The sequence below is a fragment of the Athene noctua genome, chromosome 1 (genome assembly GCF_965140245.1).
Source record: "Athene noctua chromosome 1, bAthNoc1.hap1.1, whole genome shotgun sequence".
Classification (NCBI taxonomy): Eukaryota; Metazoa; Chordata; class Aves; order Strigiformes; family Strigidae; genus Athene; species Athene noctua.
This window is the reverse complement of record NC_134037.1, coordinates 59,576,737-59,603,007: the sequence shown is the minus strand read 5'-3', so window position 1 is coordinate 59,603,007 and position 26,271 is coordinate 59,576,737. Positions and strand designations below refer to the sequence as shown.

The 26,271-nt window shown below is 36.2% G+C and overlaps 1 protein-coding gene and 1 long non-coding RNA gene across 13 annotated transcripts in view; one reads left to right on the top strand and one right to left on the bottom strand.

Moving 5' to 3' along the window:
- TRDN (triadin) overlaps positions 1-26,271 on the top strand; it is a 244,997-nt gene that overhangs the window by 70,564 nt on the left and 148,162 nt on the right. For 11 of the 12 annotated variants that reach the window (XM_074896244.1, XM_074896239.1, XM_074896247.1 and 8 more), the window contains 7 exons: positions 3,595-3,645; positions 10,843-10,902; positions 13,589-13,648; positions 15,031-15,090; positions 17,645-17,704; positions 19,059-19,256; positions 24,080-24,139. In XM_074896244.1, coding sequence (XP_074752345.1) covers positions 3,595-3,645; positions 10,843-10,902; positions 13,589-13,648; positions 15,031-15,090; positions 17,645-17,704; positions 19,059-19,256; positions 24,080-24,139 — 549 coding nt within the window. The remainder of the gene's footprint in view (positions 1-3,594; positions 3,646-10,842; positions 10,903-13,588; positions 13,649-15,030; positions 15,091-17,644; positions 17,705-19,058; positions 19,257-24,079; positions 24,140-26,271) is intronic. The other variant, XM_074896237.1, reaches the window with a different exon arrangement.
- Positions 14,009-18,585, bottom strand: LOC141956147 (uncharacterized). Its single transcript, XR_012632844.1, has 2 exons — positions 18,432-18,585; positions 14,009-14,274 (listed from the first exon to the last, which is right to left on the bottom strand). It is a non-coding gene; the product is annotated as an uncharacterized LOC141956147 (long non-coding RNA).

Sequence of the window (26,271 nt, the reverse complement as noted above, 5' to 3'; positions counted from 1 at the left end):
CCCACATGGATTCTGGGGACTGTAATTTTTTTGTCTTTCTCACGCCCTGATCTTCCTGGATCTGGTGCTTTGTAGTGCACAGCCAGTGTGGAGCTGTCATTAGACACTGTGAACCGCTGTTAACAAAAATTAACTGAGGGGTGGGGGAAGCAAGTGCCCAAACTGCATGTTCAGCAAGGATTTTCAGTAAAGCTGCCTGCAATACTGTTCCTCAGATCATTGTGAGGGCCTGCTTTGGGTCAACAGTACCTAGATATATTGGCCTGCTAACAATATAGTCGAATATATCTCCTTTTAGCATCTTGAAATGGTCAGTGAGAGGACTACCAGCTTCCCTTTTTGGAGTTACTTATAATAATCACCCTGCATGTTCTGTATAACTGCACAAGACCTGAGATCTAGAGAAGTCAGTGTCAAGCAGAATCCATATTTAAGGAAATAAAGTACTTATCCATTCAAAACCCAAGAAACATGAAGGGAAAGATAATTTTTCATGTCTGCTTGATAACCAAAGAAAACAAACAATGAAATACAGCTTTTAAAATATATACTCCCTTACAATAATTTAATAAACTGTGCTGTCATTTCATAAAGAATCGGGATGGTTGCCGTGGTGACAAAGATTATCCTTGCTGCTGCTTGATTCTGTCATTTTTCTAAACATGAATTCATAATATTTAGGATTTATTAACAATGTGTCACACTGATAGAGATAAATTACATGCTTTTAACTGGCCATGTAAGTCTTCCATGATATTATAGCCACTTTGTCAACTCAGCAATAAGATATGATGTGATTACTAGAAAATTAAAGTTATTTGTCATGAAAGATGAAGCAGAGAGTATCAAAACTCTAAGAACAGAAAAAAAAAAACACTCCAATAACCTAATGTATTTCCTTACTTTAAATATTTTGGAGATAGCAAAGAGTCACTATTTTCCATCTTGTAAACTGATCAAGATCAACATATATTGAGATGAGATTTATTTGTGCTGGGAAAATTTAGGCTGTAATGTATCAGAATTGATGTGTTCCAGACTGCAATTTTTTATAATGATTCAAACTATAATGGGGAGCTGGTGAAGAGAATTTAATGATAGCATACTTTTCAATATATAAAAGCATATCTATACACACTTATGGATTATGAAGATGTATTTCACTTCAAGGAATTTGTGTAGGGTTTTTTGTGATGTGTGGTAACCTAACAGTAACAGCAAGTTAGATGAGATTGTCAGTGCAGCTGTCTAGAAAGTTGTGGGTTTTTTGCACCTTACTGAAGTATTTGTGTCAAGCTTCACTGCTGATAAAATGTGAGGCTGACTTGAATGGCCAGCCCTACAGTCTGTGCTCCATACATATTTTGCAATCAAACTAGCAATAAGAAATTCCCTAAAACCACGGTAATTTTTCAAACATTTCTTTCAAATAAGAAAGGTTTATACTTATTTTTTCAAGAAAGAGAGGCCTATTTTCTGTAGTGAGACACATAATAGATGGTGGGAACCCAGCAGAGCTGAAGCATCTTAAGGCAAGCAAGAAATATGTGTCAGTGTAGATGACTCTGTCTGAAGAATGTGATTTATCACTTAGTGGGCCATATTCATCTCTGTGTGTAGGATGACCTCTTGATCTGGGCAAGATATGTCTCCCTGTATGTTGCAATGCAGAGGAAGTGACTCAGCTTTCTTTGAATGCACTAAATCAGCATGTGAAGCCAGTCTGGAGCAGCAGCATGGAGAACCACTCAGATGTGCTCGGAATCAAGGAGCAATCCTCTCGCCATTCTTGTCTTGCACCATTCTTACCACTTATGCCACCTAAATGAGTTTATGCATCCCTTTAAGTAGAACAGGCAGGAAAAGTCTGAAAATCCAGAAACTGGATTCTCTCAGTTGATAGAAAAAATAATCCTCACATAGTTGCAGAAAGAAAAATAATCCAGGCTCAGCTGAAATACAGTAAATCAATATGTCATGATTTCTCCCTAATCACAGCCTTTGAGGTTGTGATAAATGAGCTACATACCCAGGCTGCAAAGAAGATGAAAACTGAATAAAATGTCCTTTTAGCTTAATGACATCATACAATTAGCTCAGTTATGCTGCCATACATTAGTGGATAGCAGTGATATGTATTTTGGCCTTTGTTACCCTTTATCTCAGTGAAATAATGTTCCTTCTATCTGAAGACAATGTAGACTGATGCCATAGAATAGTTATGTTTCTTGCAAACCAGACACAATCATTATTTCAGATTGAAAATACCATCCAATAAAAACATTCTGTATTTATTTTCAAGGACCTAGGCAAAGATCAGAGTCTTGGAAGGGAAAATACCATTTTCTACTGGATTTATTTGGCAATGTGTATCCTGTTACAACCTGAGCAAATAACTAAGGGTATCAGTGGAAGAATACAGTTGTCTTCAATAGGCATTAAAGTAGCTCTTTAAAGCTGAGATGTAATATGCTTAACTTTTTCTCTGTTGGATTGATTTTGGTGTCAGTGTTATTGATATTTAGACCCTTCAGACCAAATCTAACCCTAAAATACAAGGAGGCATTTCCCATAGAGTCAAGTGAGATTTACTTGTGCTTTTGTCAATGGTGAATTTGATCCAGTATTTTATATCAGTTTCCTGCTGCAGGAAATGGGTGCACAATACCATAAACCTGGCACTCTGTATAGTCTTAATGACTTTATTGCACACCTATAATTAACAGCCTTTAAATTTCTACCACTGTATGCAAACAGTGCTATCCAACTTGATTTAATTCTGGTTTGTTTTTTTCTCAAATTCAACATTTTGCAGTTTCAATATTATCCAGGTTTGGGCACAATAAGGACAGTAGGAAAAAATCAGTGACAAAGGTATATATCAGTAATTTCATATCAGTGTCACAGGTGAGGAATTTTGTTCAAAAGAGATGGCATGGCAAGGGCAGGTAAATGCTGTACCACTTCCTCTTCTAACAAGGCAGTTCTCAGTGCTTTGGTATACAGCGTGATTAAAATGAATCATTCTCCAAGACAACAATCCCTAACCTGGGAACTTTTATCTCTATAATTTGTATACAGCACTGAGTCTACGTTTTATTGTGTGTTAGAGCTACCAATTCAGCATGTGAGCTTTAAAAAATTTAGAAAACATAATAAAATGAACATTTTTTTCCATCCAAAGGTAATTTGGAAAACGTAAAATACTAATCCTGGTAAACAGCTCAAGATACATACAGAAAAATGTTTAGTAAAAGCATGTTTTTTCTGATTCATAACCAACACATATTACTATATAGCTGTTACAGATCAGTAAAACCTATTCTTGACTTTAAAATTAGCCGTATTGCTCAATTAAAAACAGGATAATTATTTAAATCACTTAATGTTATGATTTTTGTCCATATATATTGTCTGCGTGTATATATAAAATCGAACTTTATTGGATATAATTCTGAATATGCAAATGATAAAACCATGGCTCTGCTATAATATTTGAAGTTCTTATTTATTTTTTATTATGAGAATGCATCTGATATTTTTGTATGTGAATATTATTTTAATGTTGATAAATCTACATTACATTGTTTTCAGAAATTCACAAACAGAAACTGGAGAGACATGAAAAACAAACACCACCGAAGGGTAACTTTATTTTTTTAGCTTGTTTATTTAATATATGTGTGTAATATACAGTGTTTGTTAACTACATATATTACCACTGTTGTATTATAAAAACATTCAAAGATCAGTTGGCACAGACTGGAAATGATCAAAAATCAATATATATTTTAGCATTAACAAATAGTGTTATTTTATGTTTGTGTGGCTATATTGTAAATGCACATTCATAATAAGATTCTCCTGCCCAAATTTATCCAGAAATCTTTTTTGTAGCAAAAGTGCAAGTAAGTAGAGTGCTGATGAAGTTCCTCTGGTGCAAAAGGCGTGAAGTGAGTTGGGCAAGGAAGAAAGCAAATTTATAGGCCAGTGGGTGCCATCCAAGTTAGGAAGTTGTAGTTAAGAGTGAGCCAGGTGTGTATCAGAGATAAGAAAAGCCTCCATTTTAAGAACCTACTCTTTTTCAGACTGTTTAATCTCCTCTTACTGGCACTTTCCAAAAATCCACAGAGGAACTGGTTTGGACTGGTTTTCAGAGGTCATGTATACAAAGAAGTTTCCTAGGCTATGTGCAGATTTTTTGCTTAAGAAAGCCTCCTCTGTAAAGGTTAGGCCACATAAAATTTGATGAGCATCTCTGATGCATGAGTGCTGTGCTTAGTAATGGCAGGAGGAAGCAAGAAGGAAGCTTATTAAAAACAGTGTGTATATATATACACCCCCTCCCTCACACAATTATATTCAGTTCTGTATATATTCTTTATACAATTTTATAGTCTATTACTAGTGGTAGCTTTCCAGTTCTGTGCTAATCAGGGTCATCTGGAGTGCCTAGAACTTCTTCCCAACTACTTAATAAATCATGTTGTATGAAAATGATTTTTTTAGAGTATCAGTGGGCTAGCCAAGCAATAATGAACTCAGATCCATTAGCTATGGATCCCAGTTAAGGTCTTTTCAAGTATAGTATTCTAAAAACACAAATGAAGTTGCAGTCTTGACCAAAACTGCGTCTTGTGTACCATTTCATCTATACAGAAGTGCACTGCTTTACATTGAAGAGCATTAACATTGCAGAAACAATTACTAAGAAGTTATAAGATGCCAGAAAAAAAAACATTCAGGTGTCATTAGTTAAGACCCTTTATGCATATGCCTGATAACGAGGTCTTTAATTATACAATCACTTACTGAAGCACAAGACATTTTTTTTTCTATTTTTCACTTTTATATTTAGTCCCAAAAATTCATCTTGTACATAGGAGTAACAATTACAAGAAAACATTGTGCCTGGCCTCAAGCCAGGTGTGAATCTTTAGGGAGTTTTACTGTTACCTTCTAAAGTACCTCCAATGAAACATGTGCAAATACAATATTTTATTTTTAATAGGAAATATCCAGAGGTAAAAGGAATGTTTTTAATAGAAGCAAACACTCCAAATGAATTTCAGTACTCCACACAAAAATATGGGACACTAGAGTTTTAAAAATAATTGAAGTATATTTTTGAATAGTCAAAACCCCTGAATCTAAGTCCCAAGATTTAAAAGGGGGTTCCATTCATAAACCTCACTTTGAAAAGACGGTACCAAAATATGAGGAATAGATATAATGAATGGAAATCCCAGATGGAAGAGGCTGAAATTATAAGAAAGAGTTACAGTATTAAGAGCCAGGCAAGCCTGTGCCCTAAAATTTGGTTTTAGTTATTTTGATAAACTACTAGTAATAAAGTCCATTTCAATTACTGAGTCAATTTAATCTTGAAAAGAAGAAATACTCTGAGAAAAAAAGCATTTGCTCATGCTTAAGAGCCCTGAAATCAAGTAATTGCGTGATTACATGTACACATAAGCACAAATTCAATATAAAATAGGGTCTTTCCAATTGATGTATTAGTACTTTCACAAGGGTCAACAGCACCCTGGAGTGTATGAGCAGGAGCTCAGCCAGTTAGTGGAGGAAAGGGATTAATTAACCCCCTATACTCAGCTCTGTGAGGCCACATCTAGTTACTGTGTCCAGTTCTGGACTTCTTAGTTCAGGAAAGTCATCCATAAACTGGGGCTAGTTAAGTGTGGGGCCACTGCAATGGTCAGGACTGGAGCGGTTGTCCTAAGGGGAGAGGCTGGGTGATGGAGCTGTCAGCCTGGGGCAGCTGTCCTGTGAGTCTGTCATTTTGTGACATACACATTGCAAGACCGAGCTGCTGCTGAAGGCTGCTTAAGAAGTAGGCATTATAATTGTTATTACTATCAATGAATAAGAGATAATTAAGCAATATTTTGGCAACAAAAATCTATCTAGATAAAAGTATATATAGTATATAGTATATAGTATATAATTAATTTATTATATTAATAAGTATATATAGTATATAGTATATAATTAGTGTCTAATGGAAGGTCCAATAATAATCCAAATGAACTGATCATTTCTGATTTTTATGAAAAACTGATATTAGCAGTGAAATGAATTGACCTGCATTTCCGGAAAATATGTTTTATTACAACAGGCATTGAGAAGACATGTGAAAAGGTTACTCTACTGTATGGCTTTTCCCAAATACACTTCACTAATACATTGCTCTTGGAGTGAGGGATGGAAGGAGACGATGTTATGATGAAATGCTACTTCTGACAGCCATACATTAAATCACAATTATTTTAGGATAGATACTTGTGTTCCTGTGAATTAACACTAGCGTATCTGGTTTTTTTTGCAGAAAGTATCTTTGAGTTCAGTCTGATTTGACAAATAGATTCCAGGCCCTTCAAAACCTTTTCATTTACTATGGACAGCACATATCTGCCCCTCCTACCCCTACTGAGTTGTTAATAGTTCTGTACTGATAATGCAAATATTAAACATCACTGAATAAGCCTGTCTATATTTTAGCATATGGATAAATTATGAGATTATAAAGACAAATATAATGCGTCCCCATAATTTAATTTGCTGTAATTGGAAGACAAAGTATTTGAGACAGCTAAATAGACCTGCACTATACAATTCCACAGTATATACTAGAAACCCACATAAGTTCATAAAATTAGCAAGTTAAACGGTGTATTTATTTTTGATACAAGGGCTGTCTACCCTGACTTCTGGAGGTATGGCTACGGATATACCTGAGTTAATTTTAAACTAGGTAACATGGTACAGATAGCAACAAGCTGTAGTGGCTCAGGTACAGCTGTCAAGTATTTATTTAGCTCTATGGGTTTACAGCAGCCTAGGGTGAATCCAATGCCATGGGCAGTTTGACTGCCACCTGTAGCTGTCAAACCTAAATCTCATTTTGGATGGATGTAACATTCTCTGACTGTTGCAATTAAATCTAACATTAAATTGCACAAACATGTAAATCATGAGACATTGTCTCAATCCTATACTGGCATTTACATGCAGTGTTGAGGGCTAAATCCAGCACAGGGCTAGGCACTGCAGTGAGCAGCATAGGCATGTCTGGTGTCTGTTGGGGAAGATCTGAGCAAACTCAGAGGCAAGCCTCTTCCCTTTTCACAGGTAACTGAGGCAGTTTTTAATGAGTGCAGGTGACTCCACAATTCATTAATTGCTGAGATTTCCTTAGATTATTTTTTGGACCTGGAAGCCTGTGCCCCTCTCCAGATCAAACCTTTTCCTTCTTTTTCTTTTTTTTTTTTTTTTAGTGTTCCTTCAAGAAGAATTAAGTTATAGCCATCTAACGTTACTTTACTTCTGAATAAAAGCATCTGCACAAAGATTTAATGCTCTCTGACTAATGCACTCTAACTTCATTGTATTAGTTCATTTATCTTAACTTTCCTGAGTGTTGCTTTGTAGACAAGCACTTAATCAGTTAGCTGGGGCAAGCAATCTCTGCTTCATGCTTACTGCACTCATCACCTAGCTTTACACTAAGCAGCAGACTTAAGACTTACTCAGCTGGAAACTATTTTTACTTCCCTTAGGTATGGAATTAGTGCCTCCTTATTACATCTCTTCTTTTTGCACTTGCTTTTTTGGGATAGGAAATGTCTCCGTCTCAAACACTTTAATGAAGAAAAACTAAATTACACCCCTTTCACTATGTCTTCCAGTTGACACAAATATACTATTAGATGATGGAAATTTGGAAAAATCTCTCATATATATGCTATACTCCTTGGTTTTAATTTTATGTGAAGCAAATAACAATATTCCTATATGATTAAGTTTGGAATATACTGTTAAACTACCTTAAAATTTTCCATTATGAGCTCCTATTTTAGATTATTTATAAATTTACCACACTCCAGTCACTGAGGATGAAATTTTTCATGCTCATCTTTTTGCCTCAGGCTGAATTTTCATTCAAAGTCATATAAAAATGTTTCAGCAATTTCTAAAATCTAGGTTAGTGAAAATTAGGTTGGGGTGTTATTTTTTTTTTAGTGCTAATAACAGTTCATTCTGAGTTTATGCTTTTTTGGTATTTGCAAGGAAGTCCAAGATAATTTCTTTAAGTTGTGGGAAAATTTTAGCTTATACAATTGTCATAAAACTAGTTTTAGTTATTTTTCTTATTTTTTATGGATGAATCCAGCGTCCTACTAAAAGAAGAAAAGAGGTGATCTTTTAATTGCAAAGTGTGTCATAAAGCAAATAAAATGGTTGAATTAAAGTTGAATGAGTAGTTTTAGTTCCAGCATTACTCAGCTGAAGAGTGCTTGACTTAGAAGTCTTAAAAACAGTTTTATGTGTTTTCTCTTTGTTTTTTAGATGCAAAGGAAAACCTTATTAACTCTAATTTGTTTCACAGAAAAGTGGCAGTATGGCCAGCCAGGTTTATTTCTAAAACTTAATGCTTTCACTTAAGGGCTGCAGACTTGAAAAAGGGCATGTGTTAAGCCCTTTACAAACAAATAGGTACCCAGGTGACTAAATCTGGAAAAGATCTGTAGATAGTGAAGTATTTTCTATGGCAAAGCCTTTAGGACTACATATGAAGCTGAACACGAAAACATTTCGGGAGGAAATAACAGAGTTAATATACAAAAGAAAAATCATATTCCAGTTTGTCAGATCGAAAGCTTCCATGGACTTTGGTGTCCCTAACGCACTGTGATTGAAGAGTCAAAAATGGCCTCTCATCACAGCCTTGAAACATGAACCCTTTAATTTTTGGCAACACCTGCCCTTCCCCGATAAGGTTCTACCCAGAAGCCATAGCTCTGACAGTGTCCATTAGAGGTAATGGTAAGCATTACAGCCTGAGATTAGCAAACTCTGAGGCTATGGGGATACCAACACACAGGATAGGGCTCTTGAACTAGCCGGAGATCGCCTTCAGCCTATCACTGGGAAGAGAAAAATAGCTTATGCTTATGCCAGCCTGGTCTCTGCTTATCCACATTCCAGGCTCCCTGCCCAGATACATCAAGTTACTTTTATTTCTTAAGAAGGAGCTAACTGATCCCTTCTCCATGTTTAAGCTTGGAGTTCACACAAATATTAACATGTCCTTGCATTTTAGCCCTTTATACCATTTTGATGATGTGAAGGAGCCTTAAATTACATTTTTCTGTCCACTTTAAGGTCTGCTGACACTCAATACAGTAAATGTTGTTCAAGGCTCATTTTGTTTGGTTTGGGTGGTGTTTTTTTGTTTGTTTGTTGTTTGGGTTTTTTTCCCCAAGCATGAAATAGGGAAATGCTGTGGAGAAACTAGAATAAATTTTTAAAATCCCACAACAGTCTCCCTTACACAAGTAAGATGTTCTGTGGCTAAAAACAAGCTTTCTGATCGCCAGTCTGTTCTGCTTAGTTCAGCTATATTCTCTGGCACAGAGACTACAAGAGCTTTTGTCCAATGTGCAGAAGCATGTTTCACTGCCATTGACCATCACAGAACTAATGCTTTCAAAACTGTGTTATTGCCCCATCCAAAACTGACAACAAGGTGGCCCAAAATGTTTTTCACAGAGCTAGCAGCTGCTAATACAAATATAAGGTGTAAAAGCATGCTACAGTTTCCGCAAAAAATATTCAGTCTAAGTTCTACATGCTAGAGAGAGAGAGGAAACTGCTTTTCCTTGGTACGTTACTAGATGTCCTAAGCTAGTTGCACTCTGTAAATCATTCAGTAATACATTGCTGATGCTGATGCATTCTTCACAGCCTGGTTTTTTTTTAGTGTAAATTGGCTGTCCACATTCCTTAATGCTTTGAAAAATCTCCCTTCAATCTCTTTCCACTGTACTGTTAATTGTTTACCTATTATGACTGGAAATGTATTGGGATAATGCAAACACACGCAAGACATAATGAAATTACTGCATGTTTGGAATGATTTTTCTTAAAGACATGGACCTATTTTATAATGAGGATATATTTAACCACCAAAATAATGCTTGCACCTCTCCGAAATGACATTTGCTGCAAAGCTGGTGAACTGAATGTATGCAAAAACATTACTGTGCTTGAGTATAAAGTTCACAGTTGTCTTCTAATCAGAGTTGTATTTTCTGGGGTTTACTTGACAGAAGCTTGAGTATTGCAAAGAAAATATTTTTCCCTGAATTTGCAAAATGTTGGTCTTTTAGTAGTAGAGGTTGACAAGGACTATTTTTGTCTATCTAAATCATTAGGATATGGAATAAAATCACATCCAAAAACATGGTCTGAAAGTTGGGTAACTAATAGAGTCATAAGGACTCAAGTTTGCCTGCTTCTAGCAGGACGTGTAGTTGGTTGTGTTTTGAACAGCTGCTCTTCCTGAAGTTACGCTCTGATTAAAAAAGATGTTTTCTTGTTAATCCATCCTGTGGATGAAGTAACAGGTAAAAATAAATAAAAAAGAGCATGGAAAGTAATATGCTAGCCAGTTTTTGTTAAGAATAGAAAGCAATGCTGTCAGGGACTGAAAATAATTTCCTCTGTCAGAAATCTTAGGGTGCTTGTGTAATGGGACCAAAAGAGATCCCACAGATTAGATTAAGGTTGCTGAATGATCACTTATTTTGCAAAAATATGGTGTCACATCTGAAGACTTATTTAAGGAAAAATATTTCTCTTGGACCTGGAATTAAATATTGACATTAAGAAGGTCTATACATCATCTAGTACCTGTGACTCAGAGCTAAAATCCATTATTTTAATTTACAAATATTTTTCCTCGAACACCTTGGTGAAAAAATGTGTACATCATACCTTCAGATTATAGTTTTATTATGCGTTTTTTTTAATTGTTTCTAGTAATCCACAGAGACAAACCTGAAAAAGAAGAAAAAATTGAGAGAAAGGAACCCCTAAAAGGTATGTTTTCAGCGTTTGATGTTCTTTGTCTTTTTACCAGTGGTTCAGAACAGTCTAATCTATTGACTCTTAGACCCTTCTTGTAAATCCCAATTATGCTTAAGGTTGGAGGAGGTGTGAGAGCCAGCTGGAAGGAGAATGAGGATTTTAAAAGCGCTTTGAATTCATCACTCTGCAGAGGGGCTAAAATTATATTCAGAGATTAATGAATAAATTTTACTGTATTATTAACTTATGTAAAAGATGCCCAGAGCATAAAGAGGTGCCTTTTTTATTCTTCTTGAATAACTCCAAGCATAATATTTGTCTTTGGGAATACTTCTGAGCAAAACATAATGAGTAAATTATAACATACAGGGCACAGTCCCTGGAGGCATTCTGTTTCAGAGACCTGCCTGAGAAAAAAAAAAATCACTAGACTCATTTCAGAGACATTAGGGAGAGGGTGTTAGAGAGGATTTACTAATTTGTTGTTGGTGTATGCCAACAGTAAATTACAGATCTGCCTGTTGTAGGAGTCTGAATCAGTATACTGCTTCCTCTCTCCACCCACAACTCATGAGTTAGCTCTGGGCTCCAAGAGTTTGCCTCTTGTGAGAGATTTTTTGGCAAAATAGAATTTTGTTGGAACATACCTACTTGTCAAAACACTTTAAGCCTTCTGAGAACATGTCCTTTACATAAAAATGTGATTAATGAAGTCTCAGGCTGGAGGAAGAAACCCATTCTGGAAGAGCAAATAGGCCAATGATCATAATAAATCACACAAAAAAGGGAAGACCCAATATCCAGCCACAGCTGATTTATTTCAGACCAATAACATAAGTCTCACAACCCAAGTGAACATGCACCTTCCTGAAATCTGTGCTTGTCTAGGCCTTTCTAATGGTCTCTGATTGGAGCTTTTCCTCTTTATATAATTCAAAATACATTGAGTTAGCAAGACTGACTCTAGAGGTTAATGGCAGGCACATAAGTTCAGGTTTCTGTTAGAATGAATATTTATTACTAGAAAATGGAATGGTGGTAACAAGAGAAATTTTTTAATGAGATTTGGAAAAATAAAAAAGCAAAGACTATATTGTCCTGTATTAAAACATGAATGTGTCATTAAGACTCCTCCTGTTATTTTGTGGAAAGCTTGGGATATTCTTCAATTTCACTTGATAGGAGAACAATATTTAATGTTTCTAAAAGTTTCTTAGAACAGGAAAAAATTATCCCAGCCAATCTCAGATAGTAAATGAAGAAGAATAAAATTATTATACTGCCTTAACTTCTTCTCCTACTAATATGCTGTCTACTTAACCGTGTTTTATCTTAAGGTGAATGTATTACTTAGTTTTGCTTAGTGAACTATTTCTACAGTTGCTACTAAAACATTACTGCCTGTAGAGATTCTTTGTAATTATAGTATTAAGAAACATTGCTTTCAGACTGTACATTATATTTTAAAACTATGACTATGGATACGTGTCTTTCGAAGGCCCATTTCATTGCAGGGTGACTACATTTTAACTGCTTATTTTCTACTTTAAATGCATTCCCTTTTCAAGGTTCTGATAACTGAGAGAATAAATAAAAACCTATTCTAATTTCTAATCAAGTTCTGTGGTGAAGTTTAGGAAAGTTATCTAATGACACAAAGAATAATTAGAAGCATCTCAGTCACCTAGACGGATTCGGTAACTTAGAAGTGTCACTTAGCTATGTCAGAAACTCATTCTCATGTGTTTCATCACTATATTGCTAAAAAAATATGACAGCCTGAATATTCCATACCCTTCTTCTTTTGCTTCCAGTTAGATATGGAATTCATGGTACTGTAAAAGAGCTTCCTTATTTTTTCAAGTTTGACAAATGGTGTTTTACTAAACTGGGATGAAATCTCCACAGGAGTTAGAGTTAAAACTAGCCTGCAGTTTCACAGCTGATTTTTCTGATGTGTTCTAAAATCCACATGCATATTTCTCATTGTCTGGAAATTTATTGTGTAAAATCCTAAGAAAAGTGAGTGGAAAATGTTATGTGGATGAGTGGATAGCATAATACTATTTCCACTATCATAATGTTAATTTTCACTTTACATATCTAACTATGGCTCTGAGATCATCACTGAGGGGACTGATCTTAGCTAGTGTCCATTACTAGCTATCTGTACCCATTACTGGTGATCCATATCCATTACTGGTTATCCATTCCAAGCCAGCTGGCAAGTGACAGATGTGTCATTTGTTCATGTGATGCTCTTATGCTCCAGGACTGATTCCAGGGTTTTTACAAGCCTCTGCCTGACAGAGTATGGAGTGGCCCAGGTGACGTCCTCTTTCTGGTGCAGGCAGCAGCATTTACTGTTAGCTCTGCCTTGCTCCTTGACAGTTTTCTGAAAATCTCTCTCCAGGAATGGACAGACAATTGTAGGCAATGATGTTACTGTAGTAAACAGCTGAGGCATGTTACCATGGCTTGGGTGGTAAGCTGGTAAGCAGTAACTTGTTAGCCAGAGCTGTCTGCTCACACCCATGTAGTGAGATGTACGCTGTGCAGATATGCACAGGATAATTCAGGAGTAACACAGTTTGCCATTTTGTCTTCTAAGACTTTTCTTGGTATAATTATTTTTGATTCTTAAATCTTTTCCACATTTTTTTTTTTAATACATATGAACACATTTCTTCTTTCCTAGTGACACATAAAGACAAGGTGGAAAGACAAGAAAAACCTGAGAAGAAGGAAAAGCATGCAGGTAATGATTTAATGTCAGAATTTATTTTACATTTTGAGGTACCCCAGAACTAATTGTCTACTCAATTTCGATTTATGTATCTCCTTTGTTGGGAAACATGTTATGGAACTTTATGAAGAAAGATCATGAGATCAAGTAAAGGTTTGCAAACATACAGAGTAGCATTTTGTATTCCTTCTGCATGTTTGTAGGGTTTTTTTCTGAGGAAGGGAGATAATATATTTTGAACTCTGGATTAGTATAATCTCCCAGTAATCACTGAATATTTCCAACACTCACAGTAAGTATGGTTACTAAGTGAATACGGTCATCCAGGAAAAACACCTGACAACCTGTAAACAAAGGTATTGAGGCAGGCCATGTGAAAAAAAAAGTGTTTTTAATATAATACTGCGTAGAGCTGTTGCATAGGCATTGAATAAGGCAGGACTAATTCTTTAAGTAGTTACTTGAAATAAATAGGTATCTAGCAGTGCTTTATCTTCCACAAGTTTTACATTTTTTTGAAACACCAACACAAAACTGGAGAGTACATAGCAATGCTCATGAATACATTTTTGTGTTCTTAGTATAAACTCATGTGCTGAAGTCAAGTAGGCAGCCGAGTGTTTTCACATGCCTGGTCCCTGTAGAGGATATGAACACATACAAATAGCAGTTCTGCACACCTGGGGACAAGTTACTGTGTAAACATCAATCTCAAAAAATTAGCATATCAGAGTCCACAGAGGAGAATATTCCAGATTACCCACCACTCAGTGACTACTGCACAACTCAGGTGTATTCTGAAACCTGAACCAGAAATCTACTCACTACAGTGTATTTTATTTCAATTTGTAAAGTGGAAATTAAAAGCAAACAAAAAGCCCCAAAGAACATTAGTTATAATGCCATTGCAATTAGATTTGTAATTAATTATAGTGTTTAATCATTCATAACTGGCAAAACAGTTGTTATGTGGAGTTCACAAAATCCTTCAGAAATGAACCACAGTAATAAACAAGAAAGCTCAAACATAACAATAAACCAAAATAAACCTATAAATGACAATATAAACAAAACAAACAAAATGAACCAGTAAAATGACATAAATAAGCATGACTCTTCTTGACTAAATTCTTTCATGGCATTTCAGTTGTGCCAGAAAGGCCATTCCTCCCTCAGTTGATGGCAGAGCCCTGGTAGGGATGGTAGACAAGTTTTTGGTAGTTTGAATCACTTGTTTTGATATCTACAGTAGACAGCAGTAGCTGAATCAATCTTTCTGGTTCTGCATGGATAGTCATGGCGCATAGTTGTGTGATCTTCTTTCTTTTCTTTCTCACTTAAAAATACAATGTTTCTCTTTTTAAATAACCATTAATGTTGTTATTTATTTCTAGCTATTCACAAAGAGAAACCTGAAAAGCCAGAAAAATATGAAAAGAAAGCACCTTCTAAAGGTAATGCAGATTATTATTAGATGCTATACAATTTTAGATTTTCAGTGCTTACATAGTTTTGGAGAGTGTGGAGATGAACATTTAAAGTATAAAGCTCTTCTAGTCTATGCACCATGTTTTTGGGTGCTCTCACTTTTGCTTGAGCAGGTCTTGATCAGCCCCTGGGTGAGGTCTTGCTCAGCATATATTTTTTGCTTAGTTCTCTTGTTTTGATGCCCAGAGGTAATTATGAATCATTCTCATGCAGCTAAAGAAAAAAGCCTATGACTATTATATTTGCATTCCTTTATGTCTTTTCCTCCACAATGGGATGCAGTAATTTGCCTGTAGAGGAGGCTTTCTCTTGTGTATCAATTTTCAGTCTGGTATAGACCTAATAGAAGAGTGTTTACTTTCTCCCAGTCTGGGTCTTCCATCACATCCAAAAATAGATTTTCATTTTCTTACCTTTATTTTTTTGCAATAACATTTTCATTTCACTATATGATTTGTACTGTCCTCCATGGGAGAAGGGACTTTGGTTAAGATTTACATATCTGTTAATTATCGTATATATTCTGAAGCAATATCATGTATGAGAGGTGATTTTTGGTATTCTTTTGACTGATAATTCCATCTTTAGCCATGATTTGGACAGGGGGATTTAAAAATTCAATCAACTTGCCCTGTTATGACATTGTTTAAAGACAAACATTTATTATTGCTTGACATTTGAATGTTTTTCACTCTGAGCTTGTTCAGGTTTTTTTAACATGCATTGCTTTTTGGAAGCCAGATATTTCTATACTGAAGTTGGGTTTCAACCTTTACCTCTTCTTACTTTTACCCAGTTAACTCCTGAAAAAAATACTTTGCAATGTATCTTAATATCAGTCTGTTATGGCATTCAGATTAATCTCATGATAATGGGATGCATAAATTAATTAGTTTTAATTTGAATCTGTTCAGACAATATAGATTCAAATGTACAAATCAGTCTTTATTGTACTCGACCTTACTCTAAGGAGAAACGTAAAACAGAAAGTAGGAGTGAAGAAAACATGAAATGAAGATTTATAACTTTAAAAGACTTTGAAAGGTAGCCATTGTCCAGTCTCTCTTTTAAAGGGATATTTGGTCATTTTTTTTTTACTTTCAGTGTATAACTTGAAAGTGTAGGGGTTTTTTTAATAAAATGAAATCACATGGAAGTAATCCAGAGAAAATAAATGTCCACGGTGTCTTTGTAGATTTGAAAAGCAAATAACTTCCAAGAGTCACTGAGATATTGCTAATGAGCAGCCAGCCTGTTTACCCATTTATTTTCTGCTAGCTAACCAAATAATCACTTAGAGCCTTAATGTGTTTAATAGCAGCCATGACTCCAGTCACTGGCTGGAAAATTTTAGGAAGGATTTGGCCACTTTGTGGCTAGGAAGGTTTGCTGCTGCAGTGTGACATATAGACATGCTGCCCTCTTTTGATTAGTTTTCATGTCATGCGAGTCCCTGTGGGTGGATTCAGTGCACTAGGGCACTCGTTGCTTTCAGCTCTTCCTAAGGCACATTTCTGCCGGCAGTGTGCTGATCTAGCCATTGCCAGGCTCTCCTCCCTTTTCTCTGGGGTCTGCTCTAAACCGAATTACCTACCAGCAGTGCTGAAGGGCCATTTCAACCATTTCAGTCCCTAAGAAATGAGGATGCTCAGGTCCAGGCCAACAACAGGCATACTAAAAAATCGAGTGGCTAGCAGATTTTCTCTACGCTCAATGAAAAGACTTACGGTATTTTTTCAGTCCCTGTTAAAGGCTCCAGAAAGGCTCAGTGATATGAATTCTAATTAAACACATCGTCTAAAAACCAGCTATCTTAAAAAAAGAAAAACAAACCTAGATATCAAACATGACTCATAGAGGCAGAAATTCCAGTCTGGAATTCAGTTAGAGAGGATGTTACTATTATGTAGTTATCACTTGAAAGAAGTGTAATTAACTATCAAGGTTGCTTTGTTCCAGCAATGTGTCTGGATGGCAAGCAAGAGAGGAAAGATAGAGAAGTCTCCGCATAAAATTTTGACAGCCTTTCTGGGACATAGCAGTGTGTGTTTACACAGTGTATCCTGTGCAGACATGAACTCACTCAAGCTGGGCTCCGAAGTGAGCACCAGGCTTGTGGCTGTGTTTGTAAGACAGCAAGCTCAAGAAAAACACCTCTCTGTAAGATGAATGTAGCCGCATGGCTTCCCATTGGCTGTAGCACAAGACCAAGCCTGTGTCTGCTCAGACCTTGAGCTGAGCAGGTTTGTGTCTTCTGGAATATTCATTATAAACATTCCCTACAAAGCTTAAGAACTCTATGATTGGCTTCTCTTATGGTCAGGTGAGTCTCAACAGGTATTTTGAAGCTTTTTACTCCAGTGTGTGAACTTGGGAAAAAGAAGTAAGAATTTTGCAAGCTGGAAAAAACAGGAATCATGAAGAAATGTAAAACTTCCAGGGATGATGTTGTGCTTTAGCAATATTTTCTCATTCTTTGTGAGCTTTTTTTCTCTAATATACAATTGTACTCTTTTCTAGTAATTCAAAAAGAAAAGCCCGAAAGACATGAAAAAGCTGAAAAGAAACCTCCTCCCAAAGGTATTTATTTATTTATACTGAATTTTTAACCCTAAATTACATTAAAATTCATAAACTTTATTTTATTGGAGCAGAGAATATAATCTGTATGAAAAATCAGCTGCATGACACTGTAATTAAATTAATATATAATTCAAATCAAAATGTCTCTAGAACATTCAAGGGTCAGTTCTATGCATGATCCCTTTTAAAACATGTTGAAATTTCAAAGATGAAAATTAAAGGTATGAACCACCTTTTCCCTGAAAAAGAAGTAGGCCTATCTGTAAGTGATTTAACATATGCATTTTCACTGTAACTAGGTAAGGAAATTCTTTCTTCACTAGCCAGCAATGCTTGGTCATGCCATGGCTTTATTTGGAAGTGGGAATGTCCTTATATAAGTATCTGTATTCTGTTTTATAATAGTAGAACTATTCGGTTTACATATTGGTAAAATGACTTTAGTTGGCCCCGTGCTTTAATGGAAATAGAAATCTAGAGCTTTACAGAAGACAGATTTTGTAACATAAAAGTTTGCCTCAAGGATGGAGACAGAGCTATGAAGAAAATGTGATGTGTGAACATCACATGAAACAGATTAGTTTAAACCATATTCAGTGGCATTTTAAACTACTGTTGGATTTTCCACTGAACTAGAAACACACATATTGTCAGCATCCATGTCTCAGATGACAAAAAACTGCTGATACATATGAGCAGGTGGAATATTCTTGGTCTCACCAACCTTTGTGTAGCTTCAGCCACTGATATTCACAATTTGTAATTCTCCTTGGAAACCACCTCACTCTGCTGCAGGGCGCATCATGAATTGGCCTGTTTCGAATTAGTCTTTCATCCTGGGAATCAGTAGAGAGAGAGACTCAAGAACTCAAGACTTCTTGTGCAGATACCTAGAATCAGTGCATAAAAGGGACCTTTACAAATAGCCACACTTTAAACCAGTTATTTCTAGAATTTATAACAGAGTTTAGCTCCGATGTCTGACGTCTGAAGTTACTCAGATTTAGCCTGGAAGTACCTTCCATATTTGTTTCCTTAATGACCAACATTTGTCTCCCTAGTTTATATCATAAAAGCTATCATATTGTCATTAGAAGCATTTAATATTGTTTGCCATATCTTACTATATTTAGTATCAGTCAAACACTTGGTACAGGCCTGAAGGCAAAACATGCTTGCATCTCATATATACTTCTAATTCTGTCTGGTTTAGGGGGATTATAGTTTTCATCAGTTCTGAGCAAGGTGTTAATAATGAGAAATACCCACTAGTAATAGCACAAGATAAAATAAATGGTATTATTATTTTGTGGGGAAAGAATGACACTGAAAGTTTTTTCTTTATTACCAGCAGAGGAGAAGAAAGTAAAGAGCACTAAAGTGGAAATAAAAGTTAAAAAGGAAGTGAAGGATGGAAAAGGAGAAGCAAAGACGACTGAGAAGGTCAAGCAGGCAGAGACGAAAACAACAGAAGTTGGGCTAATAAAGGCCAAACCAAAAGTTAAGGAGGAGAAAGCTCTTCAGACTGTAACTAAATCGGAAAAGAAAGGTAAAAAAAATGAGGAGGAAACAGATGAAGATCTTAAAAAGCTAGTAGGGAAGAAGCAGAGAGAATGGAATTAAAGCTGGCAAAGACCAAAGTCCACCCATGAGAAACAGAAGTGCAGTACAAATAAATTCCAGATGAATCTCACACTGGTAGGAGTAGACTATCAAGAATAAAATGTTTAATCTTAATAACTAGAATATCCCAACTGTTTGGCATGGCTAAAGATTCATTTTAGTTTAAATTCTTCTTTACCAAGGACCATTCTCTTCAGATAGGCCTGAGTCTTCATGGATTTGATCGGTAGCATCTTGCATAGTGTATTGCTGGCAGAGTTATTCTGGAAAATAGAGACTATCCAATGAACTGTTGGGAATTTTGTTTTGTTTCTACATCTGCATATGTCTTCTGTAACAATGAGAAAAGTAGAAGCAGAGGAAAGGGAATGTAATAATTTGTTTTACATCAGATTATATGAGACATTGTCATGGAGTTAGGTATTTTATGGCGTAGTGATATACCTGCCTCATAATTTGATGTGAATAACTTCCAAATTTCTCCTAAAAAGGAAATAAATGCCATTACCCTCTTGAAAGGAAGAAATTAAGTGATAAAATAAAGAATCAACATGCATCAACACCAAATGGAGGTGTTAACTATATGCTCCTCTTTGTCAGAGCCAGCCTGTGTTCTTCCACTCCCAAGTTGCACTGACTTGTTCCCTTATTTCCCTGTGGCTCTTCCATGACGTTAGGTACAATCTTGTATGAATGAAGGTGGCAGGACCTTACGAACTGCCACGCTGCGGGCACAGGATTATTCTGACATTAATAGAGGCAGCTCAGCATTGCGTGGCACACCTATTTGATCCTTTCAGCTGATAACCACAGATAAATCATTTTGCCTGAGCACCAAAGCAGCCATTCCTGCCTAGATATCTGAATCTGCCTGGGCAGCTTCTCTCAGAATTTCATAACCATCTGGTCACTTTAGGAGTTGCCTCAATTATACCTTTCTAGAAATCTGAGATATTTTCAGACATAGCTCCCTTTCTGACATGTATAGTGTGCTGAATTAGTATTTTTTATTATTCATATTCTAGTTAATTTTGGTTTTTACTTGAAATATTGGAGTCTTTGAGGCACAAAATCAAAGCAGCATCTTTCATGCTGATTGCAGTGACCAAGGGGAAGTTCAGAAAATTGTTGAGCTCCTCTTGGGAGGTGCAAATCTGTTCAGTTTTCCTTTGCTCTCACAGAGTTTCAGTGCACAGTGGGATCCACTCCATACTGTTCAGGATAAGGCTCTTAAAAATGGTAAGCATATGAGACACTTTAGTCCCTGACAGCAAAATATTTTAAGGGTCAAAGATTACAGAGAGCAATAGAGAGTGGTGGTGGTTTTTTGTTTGTTGGTTTGGGTTTTGTGAGATTTTTTCCCCTCCTTTAGCTGATATATATTACCAAGATCAAACATTAACAGATCACTTTGTAAGTCTACTTTAGAGTGTGACCCCAGTGACTGTGCACTGAACCCTGGCAGGTGAAAGTGGGAATGAGCAGCTGGAGTGGAGGAAGGAAGGAGCCTCTTCAACTGCCCTTATCACTGGAGATAGGGCTACACACGTTCAGTGAAAGCTGCCTTTTCTACTTTCATCCTTCCTTTTTCCACCATAAGCTGCTGCTGCCCAGCTGGATACTCTTAGAAAATTCAGTTCTATATTTCAGTCCCACTGTGACCCAAGGTGAACATAATTTAGAATTCAATGTGGTTTTGCCAAGATTTCCTATTCCTGCAATCCTTACTTTTTCTTGCTCAAGGGAGTAGTTCAGCCAGTTTTTCTGCCACAATATAAAAAATATAACAGTAATCACAGAAGAGTTGTTAAGATTTCCCTGCTGTTGCATCATTCTTTACTCAAGTTAAAATTAAAAAAGATAGGTCATCTTCCAAGGTAAATCACGTAACATCCAATGACAGAAATATCTATGACTATTTTTATCAGTAAGAATATAGTCCCAAAATTTGACATGATTTATTAGTACTCAAATTAAATATTTTGCCACTGTTACAGTGGTATAAGGTAAAAACTGTAGTGTAAAATTCTCTGTTTAACAAGAGAGTTTAAATTAAAATGAATTTTTAGCCATGAAAAGACATTTAGAAAATCATATTAATTTAAAATTCCTTGGGTTTCAATCTTTGCTGATTGGCAGAATTTCCATGAACTTCAAGGAGATGTTATAGTTTACCCTATTATTTCATAGACAGTAGAAATGCTATTTTTATTATGCAGAGTTTAACATTCTGCCTTCAATTATTTTTATAAACCCCAATTTTCCGGGGCTGAGTTGCTAAAGAAATCCTATGAGGAGAAGATTAATACAAAATCTTTCTTCTCAGGTACAATCAAGATTAAGGTTTTTTAGAAAAAAGTTTATTCATATCACATTTCCACCAAAGAACAAACAAACAAGCAAACAAAAGAACCAAACCAAACAAAAAACCAAACAAAACACTCGACTCAAACACCCACAGTCTATTTTAATCCTGATCTATATTACTGCATTTAAAAAATTATTTTTATGATTAATAATTGGGTTATTTTAATATCTATTAAATTATGTGATCTGAATTGATAAAATAATTGATAATTAATAATTGGATTGTTTTAATATCAATGAAATGGTGTGAGCTTCTAGGCCCTTGGGCTATGTCTATGTCATAACCTAAACAGAACCAGCACAGGCTACTTCTCTGTTATGTGACTGTCCATACAGCTTATGTCCCCTGACAGATTTCTGTCCCATGCCATCTACCAGCCCTTTGTACAATGCCCCAAAATGCTCTCAATGGTCCCCAAATGATTCCCAATGGGTAGCATGGATGAAGGCAGCTTGTTTTGGCAAAAGAGGGGTAAGGAAAACTCAGCTCTGTGGGCAAGAGATTTGCCCTGTTATTTGCTTTCTGGGCTAAACAATAGACACTGGTCCATTTTATTTACTAATGCTCAATGAGGACATATTTGCAAGTCTATTGAAGTCAGTGCAAACACTTTGCTGACTTCAGTGGCTTTAGATGGGCTTACTGAGAGTACAGATGTGTACACGTGTTCTCACACATACGCTGCTACTTTTTCCAGAAAATTAGCATGTAGACTCAGGGCACATATTGCAGCCAAATTCTTTGGATTCCTTAAGGGTGGAATCCAAAGCTGCAACCAGCCAGGATGATAAACTTCAATTCCTAAATATGAAAGTAGAAACTGTTCTGAATGATCATTAAATGTTTTAAAAGTGGTGTTTATAGCCACAGTTCTGTATATATCCTGAAAGGTTTGCCCCAGGTTCTACAATTCTGAGTAGTGTTACCCTCACCATCTCAGTAACAGGATATAGCTGCATGGACTCCTATTGACTAATAGAAACAACTGGGTATTTGCTGAGCTTGTAAACCCTTTCCTAATTTCTGCAACTACATAGGAAATCATGACTTGAAAGTTGCAGTTGTCCACCCAAGGTATTCTATGACAGTCAACATAACAGAGCAGCAATCACATAAATGCCTCAGCATTAACATATAATACTGATGCTCTAGTGAACTATGTAAGACAGCAAATAATACAAAAAAAATGTTACGTACTTGGGAATGTCATTCTGCATTTAAATATAAGATTTATGCCATTTTTAAAAATTTTAAGTATTCCAAAGTCAGCATAATTTTATTTTGAAGTTGCAAAGGGAAAGCAGGTGTCTTTGTAGGTGAGTAGGAGATGTAACAGGAGATGGAGAGAGAGGAAAAGATGTTACTTCTGTAGCCTAGGAACTGGGCTAGAACAGTCTAGGACAGACAGATAAATATGTTTAACTCAAGGAGAGTTGGGAACTGACTTAGCTAACCAGAGTTGGCATTTAGTCATCCACATTAATTTTCAAAGTCAATGTCCCTTAGAGTCCAGTGGGGCAACATGTTTTTTTCAGGCCAACTGGAGAATCCAGCAATAATGTTGTGATTCTTTTACACTCAGTTACAACTGGTAACTTTTCTTCATCATTCTTATTGTTAGAAATTTTTATGAAGGTTTATGTATAGGACAATATACAACATTTCTGAAATCAGTTTCCTTTAGATTGAGAAGCCATCATTTCTGAATAGCATAATATTAATATATATATCCAGATGTAATATATATATATATATATACACATATATATATTTGTAAAGATTAGTGTTTGGAAAATAATTCTGTAGCAAAATGATAAAATTCAGGGGAAAATCTCATTGCTACAAGAGTAAGTACACAGAGTTCTCTTTATATTCCCATTCACTAAATGTAAATATTGATTATACTGTTAAAACAATATTAACAAAATACTGTGATATAAAACTTTATTGAATTTTTCTATAAACTGGCTGAAACTATTTGAAATGGATCTTCAAGGAGAAGAAAAAGTCTTTGGGACCTGTGCCCAGGCAGCAGTTTGCACGGTACTTGTGTGTGGGGTCAGAATCTCTGCCAAAACCAAGGCTGTGCACTGCTGACCTGTGGCGCACACTGCACCCTGAACCCCCAGAAGAGTTGGTAGCGCTGAGGCACTAGTAGCTCTGAAGTTCTTGGCTGGGTGGCTTGAATTAGATCTGGACAATAAATTGTCTCTTTTTGAACATGTGAATTACTTGAAGACCAGGAAAAAAATCCCAAACATAAGTAAGACTATCCTTGAAATGTGTCTTTGCACTGTCAAGTTTTATCTTCACTGTTAAATAGAAACAACATTTCAAATTTACTTTCTTGATTACTCTTTTTTTTCCTTTTGCTCTGTTAGATCAATATGCATTCTGTCGCTATGTGATTGACATGTTTGCGCAAGGGGATTTTTATCCAGGTACTTTCCTACATCACTGAACTCTGTTCTAATATTCTTCTGTTTCCCTGAGAGTTTCTGATCCTTTATGTATTAAAAGCGTGGTTTGTATTGTTGAAAGGTCTCACAAGTGCAACAAGTGTGTGCAAATAGTTTTAATAAAGCATAAGAGCTAATGGCTGTATTATTAAAGCTTTTAATTTTTGTCTACAGTGCATGAAATAAAATTAAGGTAATGTTAAAAGTAGAGTTAATTTAAGGTTATGGAAATTGGTGGAACTGTCCATGCTTTTTTTTGGCTGAGATGCAAGAGGAAGGAGCTTATTGTTAATAGCTTATTGGGTTTTTTTTTCCCTACAAATAGCAAGCCTTGACCCCAGAATGTTTCAAAAATAGAACTGCCATTGTTGGTTTTAGTATATAAAAAATCTTAGCTGATCCATCACTTCTGTGTTTTATCTTCTCTCTTCCCACATGTCCATGCACATCTATTCTAACACAGACACTTAATTCTTAGCCAAAAAAAGAAGCTAGAGCTACTGATGATGACTGAGCATCATCTCATAATATTAAATCAATCTACCCTGACCTTATTTAATCTACACTCTTCCTTCTGAAATCCAGTGCAAGAGGACATACTACAGAGAGGACATAATCCTAGAAATGAGAAGCAATTATATTTATGAAAAGAGTCAAGTATACAGTATTTAAGAACACATTAAGCCTTACAAGCTTTGTTTAGTCTGTTACTTTCCCAAGAAGCTCTCCACTGGTACTTCTCTGATTTGGATGTGTTTTCTACTCTCTGCATTGTGGCTTAGGTCCTCTCTTGACATGCCCAGGTCTAGTCAGAGCTGGGAAGTCCTAAGGACATAGCTGAGAAACAGACACTCTCCAAATGGGGAGAGAGAGGACACAAGAAAATGAACAAGCTTGGGATGTTGTATGGCCTGATCTCAGTGGGTGACATGGAGAGATAGAGGGTTCCATTAAAAGGGAGCAAAGTATTATACCATCTCTAGATTTGTAAAGACAGCCAGTTATAAACACTGGGACTGGTCTAGATCAGAGTGTGAAAAAGGTTAGCAAAACCTTCTACAGACCTTCAGCTATGCTTTGATTTTAAAAATAACCTCCTGTACCAGATGTGATGCACCCAGTTTCTGGCTTTACACAGCTGTACCATTAATAAATCACCACACAAAGACTTCCATGGAGATCTTCAAGATCTCTCTTATAGTTGTCCTGACATTTACAAGCAGCTTTGACACACGTCAGAGCCTTTTTTTCCAGATGGTTCCCTGGGCTGATTGACACTCTTGTAAAGCAGAGCAGACATGCTGTGGGAAGGGAGTCTTGCTTTTCAGTTTTGACCTTTCCAGCTATGAGGAAGCTGGGAAGACCATGAAAGGGAGCAGGGAGATAGAGGGAAGTCTGTAGTCACCTAAATTTCAGAAGATAAAAGACATGACTGACTACTCTTGCCTCCCAATGTTTGCCTTGTGTTATTTCAGTGTGTTATGACAGACTTGTACTAAGAAACCACAGGTTAAACAGCTGAAAAATGTTTAAAGGTCATTGGGTGGTCAGCAAGCCTTACAGGAGAACAGCTAGGGAGACAGCCTGAGACCCCAGAAAGTGGAAGTCATAGAACAGTTTGAATCATCTGATTTGTAGGTGAAAAGTATGAGGACAGTCCCTTAACTTACAGTAGGAAAAGTCCACCTGTGGCTCCATCTGTAAAGCAACTATTTGACTTGCTAAATAATTTGTCAACATCCGAAGTTAAATGCTGTGAATGATCATTGTGGTGGAGCCTGATACATTTTTGTGGGAGGTAAAATAAAACACTGCCTTCAAAACAAGCTTTGGTCAACCCACAAGATGTGAAAGACAATCCTGAAACATCCAGACCATGTCTCTGAAAAACAAGATAAAGGCCAGGTATGGCCATCTCTGTGCTCTTTATTTAAATGATTGAGGAGAGTGCCACCAAACGGTGCTCAGTTTTGTTTGTTACTGCCCATCATCTCAGGCAACATGTTCATTTCACACTGACCTTTGTGAACTGGAATATTATTGTAATTCATTTTCTTGAATTGGTAAATGTGGGGAAAACACGAGCACACTAAGTCCCTTTAATAACCATAATA